The sequence below is a fragment of the Nomascus leucogenys genome, chromosome 14 (assembly GCF_006542625.1).
Source record: "Nomascus leucogenys isolate Asia chromosome 14, Asia_NLE_v1, whole genome shotgun sequence".
In the NCBI taxonomy this organism is placed as follows: domain Eukaryota; kingdom Metazoa; phylum Chordata; class Mammalia; order Primates; family Hylobatidae; genus Nomascus; species Nomascus leucogenys.
Window position 1 is genome coordinate 890,572 of NC_044394.1, and position 18,246 is coordinate 908,817.

At 41.4% G+C, this 18,246-nt stretch overlaps 1 protein-coding gene across 1 annotated transcript in view; it reads right to left on the minus strand.

The window, feature by feature from the left end:
• Positions 1-18,246, minus strand: part of LOC100591792 (MBT domain-containing protein 1) — a 68,157-nt gene that overhangs the window by 1,172 nt on the left and 48,739 nt on the right. Inside the window, exons 7-12 of the mRNA XM_030827439.1 lie at positions 12,742-12,859; positions 9,537-9,671; positions 8,898-8,986; positions 8,458-8,692; positions 7,782-7,837; positions 7,352-7,456 (exon numbers count right to left, since the gene is read on the minus strand). Coding sequence (XP_030683299.1) covers positions 7,352-7,456; positions 7,782-7,837; positions 8,458-8,692; positions 8,898-8,986; positions 9,537-9,671; positions 12,742-12,859 — 738 coding nt within the window. The remainder of the gene's footprint in view (positions 1-7,351; positions 7,457-7,781; positions 7,838-8,457; positions 8,693-8,897; positions 8,987-9,536; positions 9,672-12,741; positions 12,860-18,246) is intronic.

Sequence of the window (18,246 nt, forward strand, 5' to 3'; positions counted from 1 at the left end):
AAATTAGGAAAATCACTGGTTAAACCATGAGTAAAACAGCTATCCTTTTAGAAGTCCACACAGGGCTGGGTGCAGTGGCTCACACCTATAATCCCAGCATGTTGGGGGGCCAAGGTGGGCGGATCACTTGAGGCCAGGAGTTCGTGATGAGCCTGGCCTATATGGCGAAACCGTGTCTCTACTAAAAACAGAAAAATCAGCTGGGCGTGGTGGTGCACACCTGTAATTCCAGCTACTTGGGAGAGGAGGCACAAGAATCACTTGAACCTGGGAGGCGGAGGCTGTAAAGAGATGAGATAGCACCCCTGCATTCCAGCCTGGGTGACAGAGCGAGATTTCTCAAAAAAAAAAAAAAAAAAAAAAAAAAAAAAAAAAAAAAAAATCCACACAGCTAAGTGTCGTGGTTCACTCGTAATCCCAGCACTGTGGGGAGGCTGAGGTGGGAGGATCACTTGAGGCCAGGACTTCAAAACCAGCCTGGGTAATATAGTGAGATTCCTGTCTGTACATACAAAGAAAAAAGAAAGAAAAAAAAAAAGTCAGACATGGTTGTGCCTTTCAGCTGTAGTTTCAGCTACTAGGGAGGCTGAGGTGGGAGGATTGCTTGGGCCCAGGAGTTGGAAGTTACCGTGAGCTATGATTGTACCACTGCACTCCAGCCTGGGCAACAGAGCAAGACCCTGTCTTTACTGGGAAAAAAAAAAAATCATGTATGCCATAGCCTGTTGAGCCTACATTACTGACTCAACAGAGTTTGAGAATACCAATTCATATTATAAAATACACAGATGCTCAGGAAAAATTCTATACTACTGTAATTTATTAAAGTAAGCTAGAATATAGTACTTTATATTTTTAGAGCAACCTACAGCTCCTGTATGTATATGTTTATCCACACACATTATATACGTACTCAGGAAATGTAGGGCTGTGTTAAATGTTGTAAACAAAAACCATGTAAGGAGAAAGCAACGATTAAAACCCAGTGTTTACATTAGGATGAAGTACCTCTGGGTGGAGTAAGTTCAATCATGTTAATTTCACAGAAACCGACAGGGAAAATAGAAGGAGAGGTTGCATGGTAACAGAACCAGTCAGATCCGTCTGCTGCTTCTGAGCCATCGATCCCAATCATCAGGAATCCGTCAGCTAGCACCTTTTTAACGAAGAGAATTCTAAGTACTTGAAATTAGATACCACTATTATAAAAATAATACTTTGACATTCTAAAAGAAAGGAAAATCTATCATATAAAGGTCTCTTCAAAGTGAAACATGCTTCTCTATTGAGTTATGTTAAATAACAGAAGTTCTAATGAAAAAAAATCTATGTAAATTCTAGTGTGTTCCAGAAACAAAAGCAGGATTACCTATAACTGACCTCAGGCGTCTGGGAAAAGCAGTGCCTTTGACCATGGCTATAGCTGCCTGCTGTCGCGGCATCATGAAACTGGGCTGAGTGCTTACAATGTACCTATCTAGTTTCAGCTAGGCTCCAAATCCTACTTGGTAACACTTTTACTTCTTCTTTCTGATTTATCACATACAGAGTTTTTACAAACGGTCTCCACCTTCTTCAAGCTCCAACTTGATCTCTTTTATGCTACAGATAACCATACTCCTCTACGGCAGGTGCTAAGGCCGGTCCACATTAAGGGTCCTCTTGTTCGTTTCTTCGCGCCTCAGAGACTGTTTTAACAAGTACCCAACTCCCCCTTTTAGAGACAAGGTCTCGCTCTGTCACTCAGGCTGGAGTGCAATGGTGCGAACATGGCCCACTGCAGCCTTGACCTCCCCAGCTCAAGCAATCCTTCTGTCTCTGCCTCCTGAGTAGCTAGGACTACAAGTGCATGCCATCACACTCGGCTAATTGTTTAATTTTTATTTTGTAGAGATGGGGTCTCACCATGTTGCTCAGGCTGGTCTCAAACTCCTGGGCTCAAGTGATCCTTCTGCCGTGGCCTCCCAAAGTGTTGGGATTACAGGCACGAGCCACCACGCTTGGCTGTCCCCACCCTGCCTTTTTTTTTTTTTGAGACGGGGTTTCCCTCGCCACCTAGGCTGGAGTGCAATGGGTCAATCTCGGCTCACTGCAACCTCTGCCTCCTGAGTTCAAGTGATTCTTCTGCCTCAGCTTCCCAAGTAGCTGGGATTACAGGCATGCGCCACCATGCCCAGCAAATTTTTGTATTTTTAGTAGAGATGGGATTTCATCATGTTGGCCAGGCTGGTCTCGAACTCCTGACCTCAGGTGATCCACCCACCTTGGCCAGGCTGCCCCCCCTTTTTAAAACTAAGACAAAATTCCCCATCTTGCCCTATTACCACTGGAATTTTGCTTTCAAAAGACCATCTCTTATACTCTAATGTTTCCCAAGTTCCATTATATTAAAAATATTTTGGCTGGGCACGGTAGCTCATGCCTGTAATCCCAGCACTTTGGGAGGCCGAGGCGGGCAGACACCTGAGGTCAGGAGTTTGAGAACAGACTGGCCAACATGGCGAAACCCAGTCTCTACTAAAAATACAAAAATTAGCTAGGCATGGTGGTGGGGGCCTGTAATCCCAGCTACTTGGGAGGCTGAGGCAGGGAGAATTGCTTGAACCCGGGAGGCACAGGCTGCAGTGAGCTGAGATCATGCCATTGCACTCCAGCCTCGGCGACAGAGCAAGACTGTTTCAAAGGGGAAAAAAATTTTTTTTTTTTACTTTGAAATAGGGTCAAGGTTATAGAATAGTAGAATAAACTCTATTCACCCAGACGCTCAATTCAAGTTACATACCATGCAACTCCTTGCAGTTGATTTTTGTCTTTATCTATTTTTTTTATTATATATACATACATACATACATATATATATATATATATAGAGAGAGAGAGAGAGAGAGAGAGAGAGAGAGATGCAGTCTTGCTTTGTTGCCAAGGCTGGAGTGCAGTAGTGCAATCTCAGCTCATTGCAACCTCCTCCTCCTGGGTTCAAGTAATTCTCCTGCCTCAGTCTCCCAAGTAGCTGGGATTACAGGTGCTCACCACCACACCTGACTTATTTTTGTATTTTTAGTAGAGATGGGGTTTCGCCATGTTGGTTGGGCTGGTCTTAAATTCCTGGCCTCAAGTGATTCTCCTGTCTCTGCCTCCCAAATATTCCTTCATATTTTTTATTTGTTGAATTTTTGTTTTTGGCTATCTTTTTCCTACAGTATGTTGCCTTTATCTAAACTGCTAAATTCATGAATAAACTCCTAATTTGCCCAACCTTACTGAGTCTCTGCTACTTGCTCACCACTCTTTTTTTTTGAGACAAGGTCACCCAGGCTGGGGTGCAGTGGTATAATCATGGCTCACTGCAGCCAACTTCCCTGAGCTCAGGTGATGCTCCCACCTTAGCCTCCTGGGTAGCTGGGTCTATAGGTGTGCCACCACACCCAGCTAATTTTTGTAGAGACAGGGTTTTGCCCTGTTGCTCAGGCTGGTTTCGAACTCCTGGGGGCCAAGGTGGGCTCAAACGATCTGCCCGCCTCGGCCTCCCAAAGTGCTAGGATTACTGGCGTGAGCTACCACACCCGGCCTACTCTTAATTTTCTGAAACATTTTCTCCTAGTCTCTTATCATATTCTGGTCTATCAATCAATCTTCTCATCTCTCTGATCATTCTTTCTGCATTCCTTTTGGTACTTGCTCTTTCACCGCCAACCTTCAAGTTTCTGATTTTAGCTCTTTTCTTTTTGTTTTGATGACCTCATCCACCCCAGTGCTACAATGATAATCTTCTACACCAGTGATTCCTAAAGTTTTATCATGAGTTTGCCTCTCTTCCAGTGTCTTGGTCCAGCATTTTACCTTCATGCTGAACATATTCGCTGAGTTAATACAGGGTGTCAAACCAACAACTCCTCTTACTCCTTTAGAGGTAATCAATCACCATATTCCACAACTCCACCTCAACTTGCCATTAATCTCTGTCTTGACTTTGCTATCTTGTTTGATATAATTGCTTTCAGCCATCCTCTATGGGTGCTGCCCCTCTTAGACAGTAAAACTTTCCTTCAGTCCAACCTCTGTTCAGGCCAGTACCTGTACCAAGTTATCCTCTCTACTAAGGAACTCTCGGATGACTTGACCAAGTGTTTAAAGCCTGTAATAATGGTTCCACATTATCTTTTGGTCTCTTCCCCCAAGTTCCTTTCTCTGGTTATTTCTATATGGTAAACATCTACACTAAATTTACTACTCTCAAGCTTGACAGCTTTGCCTAAGACCTCTGGACAGAACTACCACACTTACATAGGATTCCTTTCTTCATTCTTCTAAATACAGGTGACTGGACTAGGGACTTGTATGTATCACGTATGGAACCAAACCAAAGGCTTAGCTCAGCTATTCAGACTCTTTCTCAGTAATCAGAATTAACAGACACAGAGACTGTTGTCACACGGGTGGGAGCTGGAACTGAAAGGATCCTCCCAGCTCAGCCTCCCAAAGTGCTGGAATTGCAGGCATGAGCCACCAAGCCTGGCCTTGACTGTGATTCTGGTCATGTAGACATGCAGTCGATCATGGGAATCCATGTGATTTTTGTTGTTGTTGTTTGAGATGGAGTCTCGCTGTATGCCTAGGCCGAAGTGCAGTGGCTCGATCTAAGCTCACTGCAACCTCCACCTCCCGGGTTCAAGTGATTCTCTTGCCTCAGCCTTTCGAGTAGCTGGGATTATAGGCACACACCACCACACCTGGCTAATTTTTGTATGGAGATGGGGTTTCACCATGTTGGCCGGGCTGGTCTTGAACTCCTGACCTCAAGTGATCCACCCGCCTTGGACTCCCAAAGTGCTGGGATTACAGGCATGAGGCATTGCACCCAGTCTTTATTTTTTTCTGTTTCTTGAGACAGAGTTTTGCTCTTGTTGCCCAGGCTAGAGTGCAATAGCACAATCTCAGCTCACTGCAACCTCCATGTCCCGGGTTCAAGCATTCTCCTGCCTCAGCCTCCCAAGAACTGGGATTACAGGTGCTCAGCCCCAGGCCCGGCTAATTTTTTTGTATTTTTAGTTTCATCATGTTGGCCAGGCTGGTCTTGAACTCCTGACCTCATGATCCGCCCTTCTAAAGTGCTGGAATTACAGGTGTTAGCCACTGGGCCCGGCCTTTTCTTTTCTTTTTAACGTGATTAAGGTGTTTCAGGAATCAGTGTTTTTTTTTTTTTTTTGAGACAAAGTCTTGCTTTGTCGCCCAGGATGGAGTGCAGTGGTGCGATCTCAGCTCACTGTAACCTCCCCTTCCCGGGTTCAAGCGATTCTTCTGCCTCAGCCTCCCGAGTAGCTGGGACTACAGGCGCCCGCCACCACGCGCGGCTAATTTTTGTATTTTTAGTAGAGATGGGGTCTCACCATATTGACCAGGCTGGTCTCGAACTCCTGACCTTGTGATTCGCTGGCCTCGGCCTGTTTTAAATCTTATTGGGTCATTCTGATTACTAGTCAGGAAAAGAGGAAGAACAGGGTTTGGAGCCAGTCTTGTCCAGCTGTTTGACCATGTGACATGGCAGCCATCATAATTGTTTTTCTTTTTCTTTTTTTCTGTTTTTGTTTTTTTTTTTTTTTGAGACAGAGTATCACTCTGTTGCCCAGGCTGGAGTGCAGTGGTGCCATCTTGGCTCACTGCAACCTCCACCTCCCGGGTTCAAGTGATTCTCCTGCCTCAGTCTCCTGAGTAGCTGGGACTACAGGCGCGTGCCACCACGCCCGGCTAATTTTTTGGATTTTTAGTAGAGACGGGGTTTCACCGTGTTAGCCAGGATGGTCTTGATATCCTGACCTCGTGATCCGCTTGCCTTGGCCCCCCAAAGTGCTGGGATTATACGCGTGAGCTACCATGCCCGGGCCATCATAATTGTGTTTCTTTTAGCTGAAGGTTTCAAACTGTTGAAATGCTAATCACGATTTAAGTTACACCTTTATGTAAGTAGACTTTCCTTAGGTGGTTCTTGACCATGGCTATACATGATATTTACCTGGGACCTTAAAAAAATGCCCATGTTAGCCAGGCAGGTGGCTCCTGCCTGTAATCCCAGCTACTCAGGAGGCTGAGGCAGGAGAATTGCTTGAGCTCAGGAGTTCGGGACTATCCTAGGCAATACAGTGAGACCTCATTGCTAAGAAAACAACAACAAAAAAACTGGCTGGGTGTGGTGGCTTGTGCCTGTAGTACCAGCTGCTCAGGAAGCTGAAGTGGGAGAACTGCTTGAGCTCACGGCTGTGGTGAGCTATGATCACGCCACTGCACTACAGCCTGGGTGACAGGGCGAGATACCATCTCAAAAAAAAAAAAAAAGAAGCCAGGCATGGTGGCTCATGCCTGTAATCCCAGCACTGTGGGAGGCCGAGGCAGGTGGGTTACTTGAGTCCAGGAATTCGAGACCAGCCCAGGCAACATGGTGAAATCCCATCTCTACAAAATATACAAAAATTAGCCAGGCGTGGTGGCATGCACCTGTAATCCCAGCTACTCGGGGGGCCGAGGCAGGAGGATCACTTGAGCCCGGGAGGCAGAGGTTGCAGTGAGCTGAGCTCATGCCACTGCACTCCAGCCTGGGTGACAGAGTGAGACCATGTCTTTAAAAAAAAAAAAAAAATGCTGGGTGCCGTGGCTCACGCCTATAATCCTAGCACTTTAGGAGGATTGCCTGAGCCCAGGAATCTGAGATCAGCCTGGGCAACCTAGGGAGACCCTGTACCTACAAAAATAAAAATAAGAAAATTAGCCAGGCATGATAGCACACACCTGTGATCCCAGCCACTCTGAAGGCTGAAGTGGGAGGGTCACTTGAGCCTGTGATCACACTACTGCACTCCAGCCTAGGCGACAGAGAGAGGCTGTGTCTCAAAAAAAATGAACAAACAAAAAAAAACCCCAAGAATTTCTCTTCTAGGTCTTTTTGTAAGAGCAGTTTCAGATGAGGGGGAAAAGAGAAAAGCAGCCAAAACTACTACCAAAAGGAAGAAAAAGGCCTAAAAAGGAAACACAGGAAATTGAAGATAAACTTGGCCTTGCTACAATTCTGAATTGGACTAGCCTTGACTAGAAGTAACTTAAATAAATATTTTTCCTCTAAATTAGGATATACTTCCATAAATAAATGTAGCAGACTCAAAATGACAATCTTGACAATAAACTATGTAAGAAAGATCAGAGAATTCAAATTTATTTTGAAATTCCTAGCAACCTTCTCCCCAGTGAAGATACACACACATACACATTTTATGTCAAAACGAATATGCTTGGGGACTCCTTCTATTAGCTTACACCCAAATCCTATAATTGCGTTTCTATATTTTAAAACCTATTATCTTACCTTTCTAATGGTTGCGACACATATTGTAGAAAGATTTAATGGGTCTATAGCTTCCAATTTCATTCCTTCCTTGAACCATTCCCCACTCTGGTCTACTTCTTTTACCTAAAGAATTATATGAAAGCACATCTACTGTTACAAATGTTGTTATTTTAATAATTAAAATATTACCAATGTGAAAAGATTTACCAGGTGCCTTCTCCTACCTACCTAATATTATAACTCAAACTTCCATTAAGGTTTAGAGAGAATTCAGACAAATAGAATTTAAGAATAATTATAATAAAGAGTTGTGACACCTATGAATTTACAAGGTCTTAATTCTTTTAAGTGAACATATGTAATTGTGATTTCCGTAATTTTAGGAAAAAACCCACAACCCTCTTTCAAACCTAATTTACAAATGAGGGTTCTTATAAAAACTTCTTACCTTAGCAAATAAATGTGGTGGTGTATCAAAATGTCCATCCTGTTTCTTTGTAATATCTACAAGGAAAAGTTACACACTAATCTGTCAGCATTTGTGAGAAGACCAAAAACCACGTTCTTTGAAGGCTTCAAACTCACAAAGTATGTCATACTATAAAACACGGCAAAAAGACATGCCTTCTACATTTGGGGTGAATATTCCTTAATAGTCTTTTCTCTCTTCAGGGTACATGTGCATATATGCTTTTAAATATATTCAGCCAATTTTAATGCTCATAATTTTAATGTAATTCCCTAGTTAGAAAATTACAACTTTAGAAGCATGTTTTCATGTGCTTAGTATTAAGTCTAACCACATTTAATCTTGCTATTTTGATTAAAATTGAATGGAAAGGGAAAGGTATCTTTAGATCTTTCAAATGGGCTGAATAATAAAAGAAAGAAACAATTGTAGTTGTGACCAAAAGTTCCTTCTTTTGGAGAACAAGTGGAAGGAATATAAAAAAATTTATTAGGACACTAATATGGTATGAACCTTCACTAATTAAGGTAGAAGCAGCAGCCCAAACAACTAGAATGCTATTTTTCATCTATGCAATTCTGCAGAGAAAAATAACCAACTAGTATAATCAGCCTCAATGATGCTTTTGACAGGAGTTCTTGTGATAGGTGCTTACCAGATCTTTTGAATCGATGACCTATGCTTCGAGACCAACCAATATGATGTATTAATGGGCTGTGCATATGGCACCAGAAGTCATCTGTTCTATCTTCGCTTTCTTCATACACTAGTCTTAATCTTCCTCCAATTACACTTTCCACCACTGCTACTCGTGTTCGACACAAATGCCTCTTGTCAACCACTTCTACTCTCATGCAAGGTTTGAAAGGATACTGCATACTCTCTGAAACCTTAAAAGCATACAAAAAAAAAACTGCTCGAAATTCATGACAAAGGTCTACAAGAAATTTTCATATTATACTGTAAAAAATACTGAATGCACTTGAAATGTAACACAGATCATCTGGTTCACAAAATTAAACCAATTCCTTAAAAATGTTCTCTGTTACCCTTGTTTTCTAGAGCTCTTCAGTCTTTATAAGATCCTGTTTTTACCTTTTGTGAGAAATCAGGAGGCAGTGTTTTCGCACCAGTAAGTCGTTTCACTAGAAAAGCTTTCCAGTTTGTATATTTATGCTGAATAGCTAAAATAGAAGAAATAACCAGTTACACTTTGGCAAAAAAGAACTGCTTCATAAATTATTTGTTGAAAAAGTAACAAATTTCCTTGCAAAGTCAGGCTATTAACATTCTGAAAACTAACAAATATAGAGAAAGCGAGTATACGCCTTGCCAGCAAAAAGCTGCTTGACACCAAAAAAACTATTTTCTTTTTTTTTTGAGATGGAGTCTCGCTCTGTCGCCCAGGCTGGAGTGCAGTGGCGTGATCTTGGCTCACTGCAACCTCCATCTCCCCGGTTCAAGCGATTCTTCTGCCTCAGCCTCCTGAGTACAGGCGCACACCACCATGCCCAGCTAGGAAGTCGAGATGGGGTTTCGCCATGTTGGTCAGGCTGGTCTCAAACTCCTGACCTCAAGTGATCCAACTGCCTTGGCCTCCCAAAGTGCTGGGATTACAGGTGTGAGCGACCGTGCCCGGCCTTTAATTTCCATATTACTCTAACATTACTATGTGTAAAATAGCATTAAAGTACACATATAAAAAATTACGGTAAGGGTAAATAAACTACTTACTTCTAGGAGGAACAAGAGGTTTTCCGCTGGCTGCACACCAACCAACTGGATGGATATCAGAACCACATATATTGCACCAGAAGTCCAGACCAGAGTCATTTTCAAATCCTTCGTATCTTAAAAGGGCATTGTAACCTGAAACCCAGAAATAAATCACTACATAGTAAGAAAATAAAATTAAATAAAACAATACAGCATCTGATAGCAGTTGGCAAACTAGTGTCTGTCTGCAATACAATCACCTGCAAGGTTTGTTAACAGACAGATGGCTGGGTCCCACTCCAGAGATTCTGAGTTTATAGATCTTGGGTGGAACTGAGAATATGCCTTTTTAACAAGTCCTCAGGTGATGCCACTGCTGCTGACAGACAGATGGCTGGGTCCCACTCCAGAGATTCTGATTTCATAGATCTTGGGTGGAACTGAGACCATGCCTTTTTAACAGTCCTCAGGTGATGCCACTGCTGCTGGTCTATGGACCAAACTTTGAGAACCATTTGTTCAGTGCAAACAGTTCAACTGTTTTCAGAGCATGGCATCCTTACATGTATTTCAATTGTACCCATAATTTCTTTTTCTTTTCTTTTTTGAGATGGAGTCTTGCTCTGTTGCCCAGGCTGGAGTGCAGTGGCGCTATCTTGCCTTACTACAACCTTGGCCTCCTGGGTTCAAGCGATTCTCCTACCTCAGCCTCCTAAGTAGCTAGGATTACAGGCAGATATATGTAATTTTACATATAACATATATATTTATGTATAAGCATATAAACATATAACAATATATATTATATATTTATTTATATGATATATAATTATATATATATATTTTATGAAGACAGGGTCTTGCTCTATCGCCCAGGCTGGAGTGTAGTGGTGTGATCTTGGCTCACTGCAACCTTTGCCTCCTGGGTTCAAGTGATTCACCTGCCTCAGCCTCCTGAGTAGCTGGGATTACAGGCGTGTGCCACCATGCCCAGCTAATTTTTGTATTTTGTAGAGATGGGGTTTCACCATGTTGGCCAGGCTAGTCTCGAACTCTCAACCCCAGGTGATCTGCCTGCCTTGGCCTCCCAAAGTGCTGGGATTACAGGCATGAGCCACTGCGCCTGGCCTTGAAATATATTTCAAAGAAACTGCTTTATCCAGCTGCTTAGGTGGCCAATTACTCCTGGGTAATTTGAATGTGGCTACTTTAAGAATCTAAATTTTTCTGTCGTATGTATTTAGAAATAAGATTTGAATATGCCAGGCAAAAAGTTTAATAAACACAAAGAAAATTATGTAAAATGAGTTACAAATTGTATGTCCTAGGCAAATAGGAAGGCTTATTCTTGGAAAGTACAAAAAATAGGTAAAATATCCTATTTATAATTTTATAAGCTTTATGTTGATAAAAGATTACGATTTAATCTAAGGCCTTTAATGAAACAGAAAAAGGCCAATATATGTGTATTTCAGGTTAGGAGACAAGTTCAGTCAGCATTTTCATGTCTGTGAAAATTTATAGCCTTAAATGTTCAGTTTTAAAATTCAGTAATATCTCAGAACAATTTATGAGTTTGCTAATTACCGCTGAACTCTAGCTTCTGGTTAACATTAGGCTCACTTCTACAATGGCATTAAAGTGGCTTAAAAGGAGATACATGATGCAGTTAGATAAAAGAGAAATGTAAAATCGGAGATAGAAGGCAGAAGTAATTTTTGGATAGTAAATGCACTGATCTTAAGAGCTATTTAAATGTAACTAACTTAAACACTCAGGGCAAAAATAATATGCTGTTGTTTTAAATTACAGTGTACAGAATAATACAAGCATTTAGTGAATGCTTATACAGCTGGGAAAATGTTTCAAGAAAAAGATGGGGAATTGACCTGGGTAGTAGTACAGCTCAGTACAGAGATGGGACACTCTTGCAAGAGTAACCCAAGGCACAGAGGTGACAAAAACATGCTGTATGGAGGGGAGAGGGAGACTGGCCTCATCACAACAGATCATTTATGCTGGAGAACTACAATACATCTGGCATGTGGTATATGGTGCAACTCATCAATAGCCATAAATGCTGGCCATCTTGATCCTTTAAGTACAAAGAGGCCATAAAAGATGCTCGAACAGAAAAATAAAATTAAAATAATTTTTAGGTAAATTAAGACAATTAGCAGCACACAACAGAGCAGTCTACAGTGTGTTTTGAGGAGAATGCTGGAAATTAAACTAGAGAGAGTGGGAGGAGTTAAAAATCTGTCACAGTAGTAATCGAAGATAACTTTTCTTATGAGTGGCTGCCTGCCTCTCCTCCACACTGCCCTACTGCACTACTCACTGAGCACCTTGTCATATTAATGCCTGGTAGTAGTCAACATTTGGCTGATGTGAACATGCTGGAAAAAAATACAAGTCTTATACTTCTGGACATCATCCTTTGTCCACATTGTCTACCATAGTAGATTCCTAACATGTTTATTTCATTAGCAGTAAAGGGCTTGGTATGATGGAGGCAGTGGGAATAAAGAGAAAGGAAGAATCCAAGAGATATAAAATGATCAACACTTGCATAAATTTCATATTAAGGTTCTTACCACTTTATTTTTATTTTTTTTAAATGGAGAATGGGGCTCGCTATTTTGCCCAGGTGGGTCTTGAACTCCTAGGCTCAAGCTATCCTCCCGCCTCTGCCTCCCTCCCTAAAAGCTGGGATTACAGGCATGAGTCACTGTGGCCAGCTCTTACCACTTTTTTTAGTACTTCAACTTTTGTTACTTTTCAAAGTAACATATACATTATGGCCTATATATCTGGTCTATTGCTGGATTATTTTTATGGCTGTGATCTAAGAATTACTTTTACATTTTTAATGGTTGAAAAGAAAAAAAAGGGTATTTCATGATACATAACAATTACATGAAATTCAAATTTCCTGTAAATAAAGGTCTACTGGAACACAATCATGTCCATTTGTTTATGTATTGCTAAGGGTGCTTTCATGCTATAATGATAGAGACGGATAGCTGTGACAGAGATCATATGAACTGCAAAGTTGAAAATATTTGCTTGGCTTTCCACAGAAAACAATTTGCCAACCCCTGCCCCATATCATAACATATTTTTTATTTGGCAATACTTGCAAAATTTATAAACATGCTCTTTTACGAAAGGTTACAAGGATCTCTGCATTTTCTACTAAATTGTTATTCATGCTTTTCACCTGCTAATTTTACTATTCCAGCAATCCAGAAGACTTTGGTAGGTAGGCTGCAGTCTGTATTGGGAACTTCTACTCTCACATTTTCTGAGATATCACCCCAGCAGGTCCCCATAGGTGCCTGTCATATAAAAATCATTAAATTATTGTCTTATTAACATAAAGCCTAAAACATATCAATGAAAATTAAGCATTACCATCAATAATAGGAATATTAAACTAAAAATGTCATTTTAATTCCATTTGCTTCATAGAATTCTATATGGAAAAAGCCAGTTTCAGGGACAAACAAGATAAAGAGAGAATTCACATATATTAGACTAGATTCATGTTGACTTCAAAATTTGATACTGTCCTAATATAAGATTTAAGCAGTGATTTTTCTATGAGTGGAATTACAAACTCAATAGCAGATTTAATATGATTAAACTGATTTAAGAAATTTATTATTTTTAACATGTACTGAATGAATACACTTTACCCTAATTTCTAATTTTAAAAGATCTGGCCAAAGAGCAGAAAGAAAAACAATTCCAATCAGCAATGTGGTTTCCAACAACATGAATAAGAGAAATGAAAATTTTCAATTTAAATTAAATTCATAGAATATAAATCTAGTCCACAAAGATGGACATGAGGGGAAAGCACTCGATAAAGTTATTAAGAAGGTGGAGTTGAAGAGTTTTGGAGATGAGTACCATGGTAAACTATTTAAATTATTATTTCAAAATTTCTCACGTAGAAATTACTATGAAGAGAAAACTTCCAATGTTAGAACTGGTAATCACTAGCCTCCCACAGCAAATGGTTAAGATGGGGACTCGGAAAATCAATTAAATGAGCATCATGAAGGGATTTTCCGAAATCTAACAGATGTTCCCAAAGTACTGTTTCCATTATATTTTAATCTTTAAAACTCAAGGCAATTCACAATTACTTGGAACTTATGCAATGGTAAATTAAATCAAATAAGCAAACTTAAGAATATAAATGCTGATAATACTGAACAGTTTGTGTTGCTCTGGACAATCTGTTCCTCATTCAATTTAGAACCTTGATCATAAAGAAAAGGATTATGTGAGGTTATAAAAGACTTGATAGTATGAACAAATCAGGAAAAACCAAAATAGCCTCAAAACTCAAAGATGAGCAAAGATATCTAGGAGTTACATAAACTAGCCAATTTGAACATTAGGCAAATGTCCTCATGCAAGGCCCCTCCTACGTTGGTGGATGCTCACCCAACAGGAGGGTTAGCCTAAAACAACATTCAACCCCTACCCTCTCAGGAGTTTCTGGAATTTCTGAAGGAGAGGAAGAGAATGTCAAATACCGAAGTTGGATAAGTCTAGAAACCAAAGACAGAATCAATTAATGGCTACTGGTTTAAGTAGTAAGCAATGAGTTTACCTCAGTAACTTGGAGAAATGGACTAGCTCAACTATTCGCGGTTCTGGAAGGGTACATACAACTATCTCCCCGACTTGTGCAAAAAATAATATATTCATTGTGACTACCTCTTCTTTAAACTGAAAGACTGGACTCTTCAGGTTCTGCTATCTTTCCCCTATATCATTCTAGACTGTAGGGCCATCCCTATTGCCAGCAGATATGATCAAAAAAGGAGAAACTAGAAGGAAGACAGGTAACATAGAATAAGTTAACATGTATTAACACAAAGATCATGTATTCATTTCTGTGAGGATGTACCAATTCGAGCAGATAGATGCAGTTAACTGAATGCAGTGCAGCATCCATCCCTCTTTGTCTGGTTAACAAATCTGTGAATTGGGTTTATTTTTCACTGAGAAGAAAGAGGCATGCTTATGCTAATGAGCTGGGGGTCAGGTTGGCACACTGGTAAGTAAGTTTGGCATACAGTACTCCCTTCTGAGCTAAATGTGTCACAGACTTTTATTTTTTTAAAGCCTTAACATTTGTTGGAAGAAAACTTTTAATACTACTTTATTAAAGAAAACAAAATGTCAATATGCTTGCTTAAAAAATAATGTTCACTTTGGTGGAGGATACTGTGTTTTGGTCCCTACAGTCTGGATTGGTATAGGAGAAAGTAGCAGAAAGTGACATTTGTTCTTGCCTGTAAGGTTGTGGTTCTGCTAGGCCCTCTTAAACCAATCCATATGGTTCATTCTAAGAAAAAAAATGAAGAAACAAAAACATCAACAAGAAAGAGCACCACGGTCATAGCATAGTATGTGCTCAATGTGTTGAAATAATATGGTAATTTCATAGATATGTCTGCCCTTTTGTTTAAAATGAATATTCTTAAGTGTGGAAGACTAAATGACCCAGGGCTTGACAGCCATCTTCGTCCAAGTCATCTGTCTTCTCTTGCTGGCAGGAGGGATACCTCTGAAAGTCTGGATTGGCATAGCATGAACTAGCAGAACCATAACTTACAGGTAACAACAAATTTACCTTCCAGACTCAGGACGCGAGGTCCACCTCAGGCTCCTCCCAAACAAGGAAGATCTGCTCCACCACTTCCTGCTCCAGGGCCACTCGTGAGGGCTATCTGGGAGCGACTCTCCTTCCCTGCAAGGTAAGCTGTCATCAGGTCCTGCAGGACATGGCCAAATCCAAATGCTGAGGGGTCCCCAACACAAATGTATGACAACCTCCACATGACTGTAAGAAAACAACTGGGTGGGAAGTCTTATTTGCTATACTTCAAGATCATTCCCAGATGGTCCAACAGCTCAGCTGGCTAGTGTTCAGACTCTCAGGGGGTTGATGCACTGCACACACGATACTTTATGGCAGAGATAGAGATTTCCCTCTGCAGAGCTGCCAACCAAGGATAACCATACAATCTTTAATATTAATCTATAAGTGGGCAGAGACAAGACCTGAGGTTGCATATAGGTAACCAAGAAGGAATAATTTATCCCAATGAGATGGCAAATGTACAAAAAGCCATCATCAATCAAAATGTCTTCAGACTAACAGGCAAAGTACATCTAGCAGAGGATGATGAGATATTATTTGGAAGGGGAGAAAACATTACAGAAAATTAAGTAGAAAGAAACGAGAGTTCCTAACTACTTACAGAATTTTCTGGTAGAAAGTAGAAAAAGAAAAAAAAAACTGTTCCTGCCTTCTCCATAAAGTCCACTCACCTTTTTTTTTTTTTTTGAGACAGAGTCTCACTCTGTCGCCCAGGCTGGTGTGAAGTGGCGTGATCTCAGCTCACTGCAACCTCTGCCTCCTGGGTTCAAGCCATTCTCTTGCCTCAGCCTCCTGAGTAGCTGGGATTACAGGCGCGTGCCACCAAGCCTGGCTAATTTTTGTATTTTTAGTTTTGCCATGTTGGCCAGGCTGTTCTTTAACTTGTGACCTCAGATGATCTGCCCGCCTCAGCCTCCCAAAGTGCTGGGATTACAGGCATGAGCCACTGTGCCTGTCCTCCACTCACCTTTTGATTTGATACCAGAATCTATCTTTTGGGATGGTGGTAGCAGGCAGATGGGGAGTTCAAGGAGAGGACAAAAAGGAAAATGGGATGCCTAGGGTGGAAGTAAGATTAAGGCTGAGATAATGCTATGCGTATGTAAAAAGATAGGAAGCACTGGTTACTAATTTGAAAGGCGGCCGGGTGTGGTGGCTCATGCCTGCAATGCCAGCACTTTGGGAGGCCGAGGCAGGTGGATCACCTGAGGTCAGGAGTTCAAGAGCAGCCTGGCCAACATGGAGAAACCCTGTCTCTATTAAAAATACAAAAATTAGCTGGGTGTGGGGGCACATGCCTGTAGTTCTAGCTACTTGGGAGGCTGAGGCAGGAGAATCACTTGAACCCAGGAGGCAGAGGCTGCAGTGAGCCAAGACTGTGCTACTGCACCCCAGCCTGGGCCACAGAGCAAGACTCTGTCTCAAAACAACAACAACAACAACAACAACAAAATGCATAAAACGGTCCATAATTTTAAAAAAAAAAAAACATATTAAACCAATATCACTAAAGAATTGGCATGGTGGGCCGGGCGCAGTGGCTCACGCCTGTAATCCCAGCACTTTGGGAGGCCGAGGCGGGCAGATCACAAGGTCAGGAGATCGAGACCATCCTGGCTAACACGGTGAAACCCTGTCTCTACTAAAAATACAAAAAAATTAGCCGGGCGTGGTGGCGGGCACCTGTAGTCCCAGCTACTTGGGAGGCTGAGGCAGGAGAATGGCGTGAACCCGGGAGGCGGAGCTTGCAGTGAGCCAAGATCGTGCCACTGCAGTCCGGCTGGGTGACACAGCAAGACTCCGTCTCAAAAAAAAAAAAGAATTGTCATGGTGTGGTGGTTCATGCCAAGCACTTTGGGAGGCCAAGGTGGGCAGATCACTTGATGCCAGGAGTTCAAGACCAGCCTGACCAACAAGGCGAAACCCTGTCTCTAGCCAAAATACAAAAATTAGCCGGGTGTGGTGGCACGCACCTGTAGTCCCAGCTAGTCAGGAGGCTGAGGCACGAGAATTGCTTGAACCCAGGAGGTGGAGTTTGCAGTGAGCCAAGATGGCGCCATTACACTCCAGCCTGGGTGACAGAGCAAGATTACATCTCAGAAAAAAAAAAAAAAGAAAAAAAATTTTAAGTTAGGCTTTCTTTAAAACAACGGAAAGACAGGGCCAGGCATGATGGCTCATGCCTGTAATCCCAGTACTCTGGGAGGCCAAGGTGGGAGGATTGCTTGTACCCAGCAGTTTGCAACAGCCTGGGCAACATGGTGAAACCCCGTCTTTACTAAAAATAGAAAAAAATTAATACAAAAAATTATCTGGGCATGGTGGTATGGTGCCTGTAGTCCCACCTACTTGTGAGGCTGAGGTGGGAGAGTCACCTGAGCCCAAGAAGTCAAGGCTGCAGTGGGCTGTAATCGTGCTACTGGACTCTAGCCTGGGCGACAGGAGTGAGACTGTTTTTTTTAAAAAAAAAAACAAAAAACAAAAGACAAGACAGGTGATGTTTATTATGTTAGAGTCCACTGCTTTCCTGCAGAGAATTTATTTCATGAAAACACTCAAGACTAGCTAACTGAGATGGAGCACTAACAAGTGACATAAACTAATTTAAGTTTTATTTCCATTGGAAGGAAAATCCTGCAATCTAGAATGCTACATTGAAGATTTTAACTTTAGTTAAAATGGAGATGAAGTAATATGATTTATTTCTAACCTTTAATAGAGTCCTGTGTGTGGGGTCACGACTAGGGAAAAAAAAAATGACCCTACTTGAAAAATATTTTACTAATAAGCACATAACTGAGAAACAGATAATGAGTTTTACTATAAACTATTGCTACTGTACATACACAAAAGGGCTTTTATTTTTCTTTCCTTAAAACCTAAAAGGATATGTGATACGCACTGCAAAAAAACACGGTAACTTTATCCCTTCAAAAAAGCTGACATACATATAGGTCAGGCAAAAGAAAGAGGATTAGAGTATGTCATGTAAGTAACAAGAGGGTATCTGTGGAGGCAGAATGAAAAAGTATGTCGCCG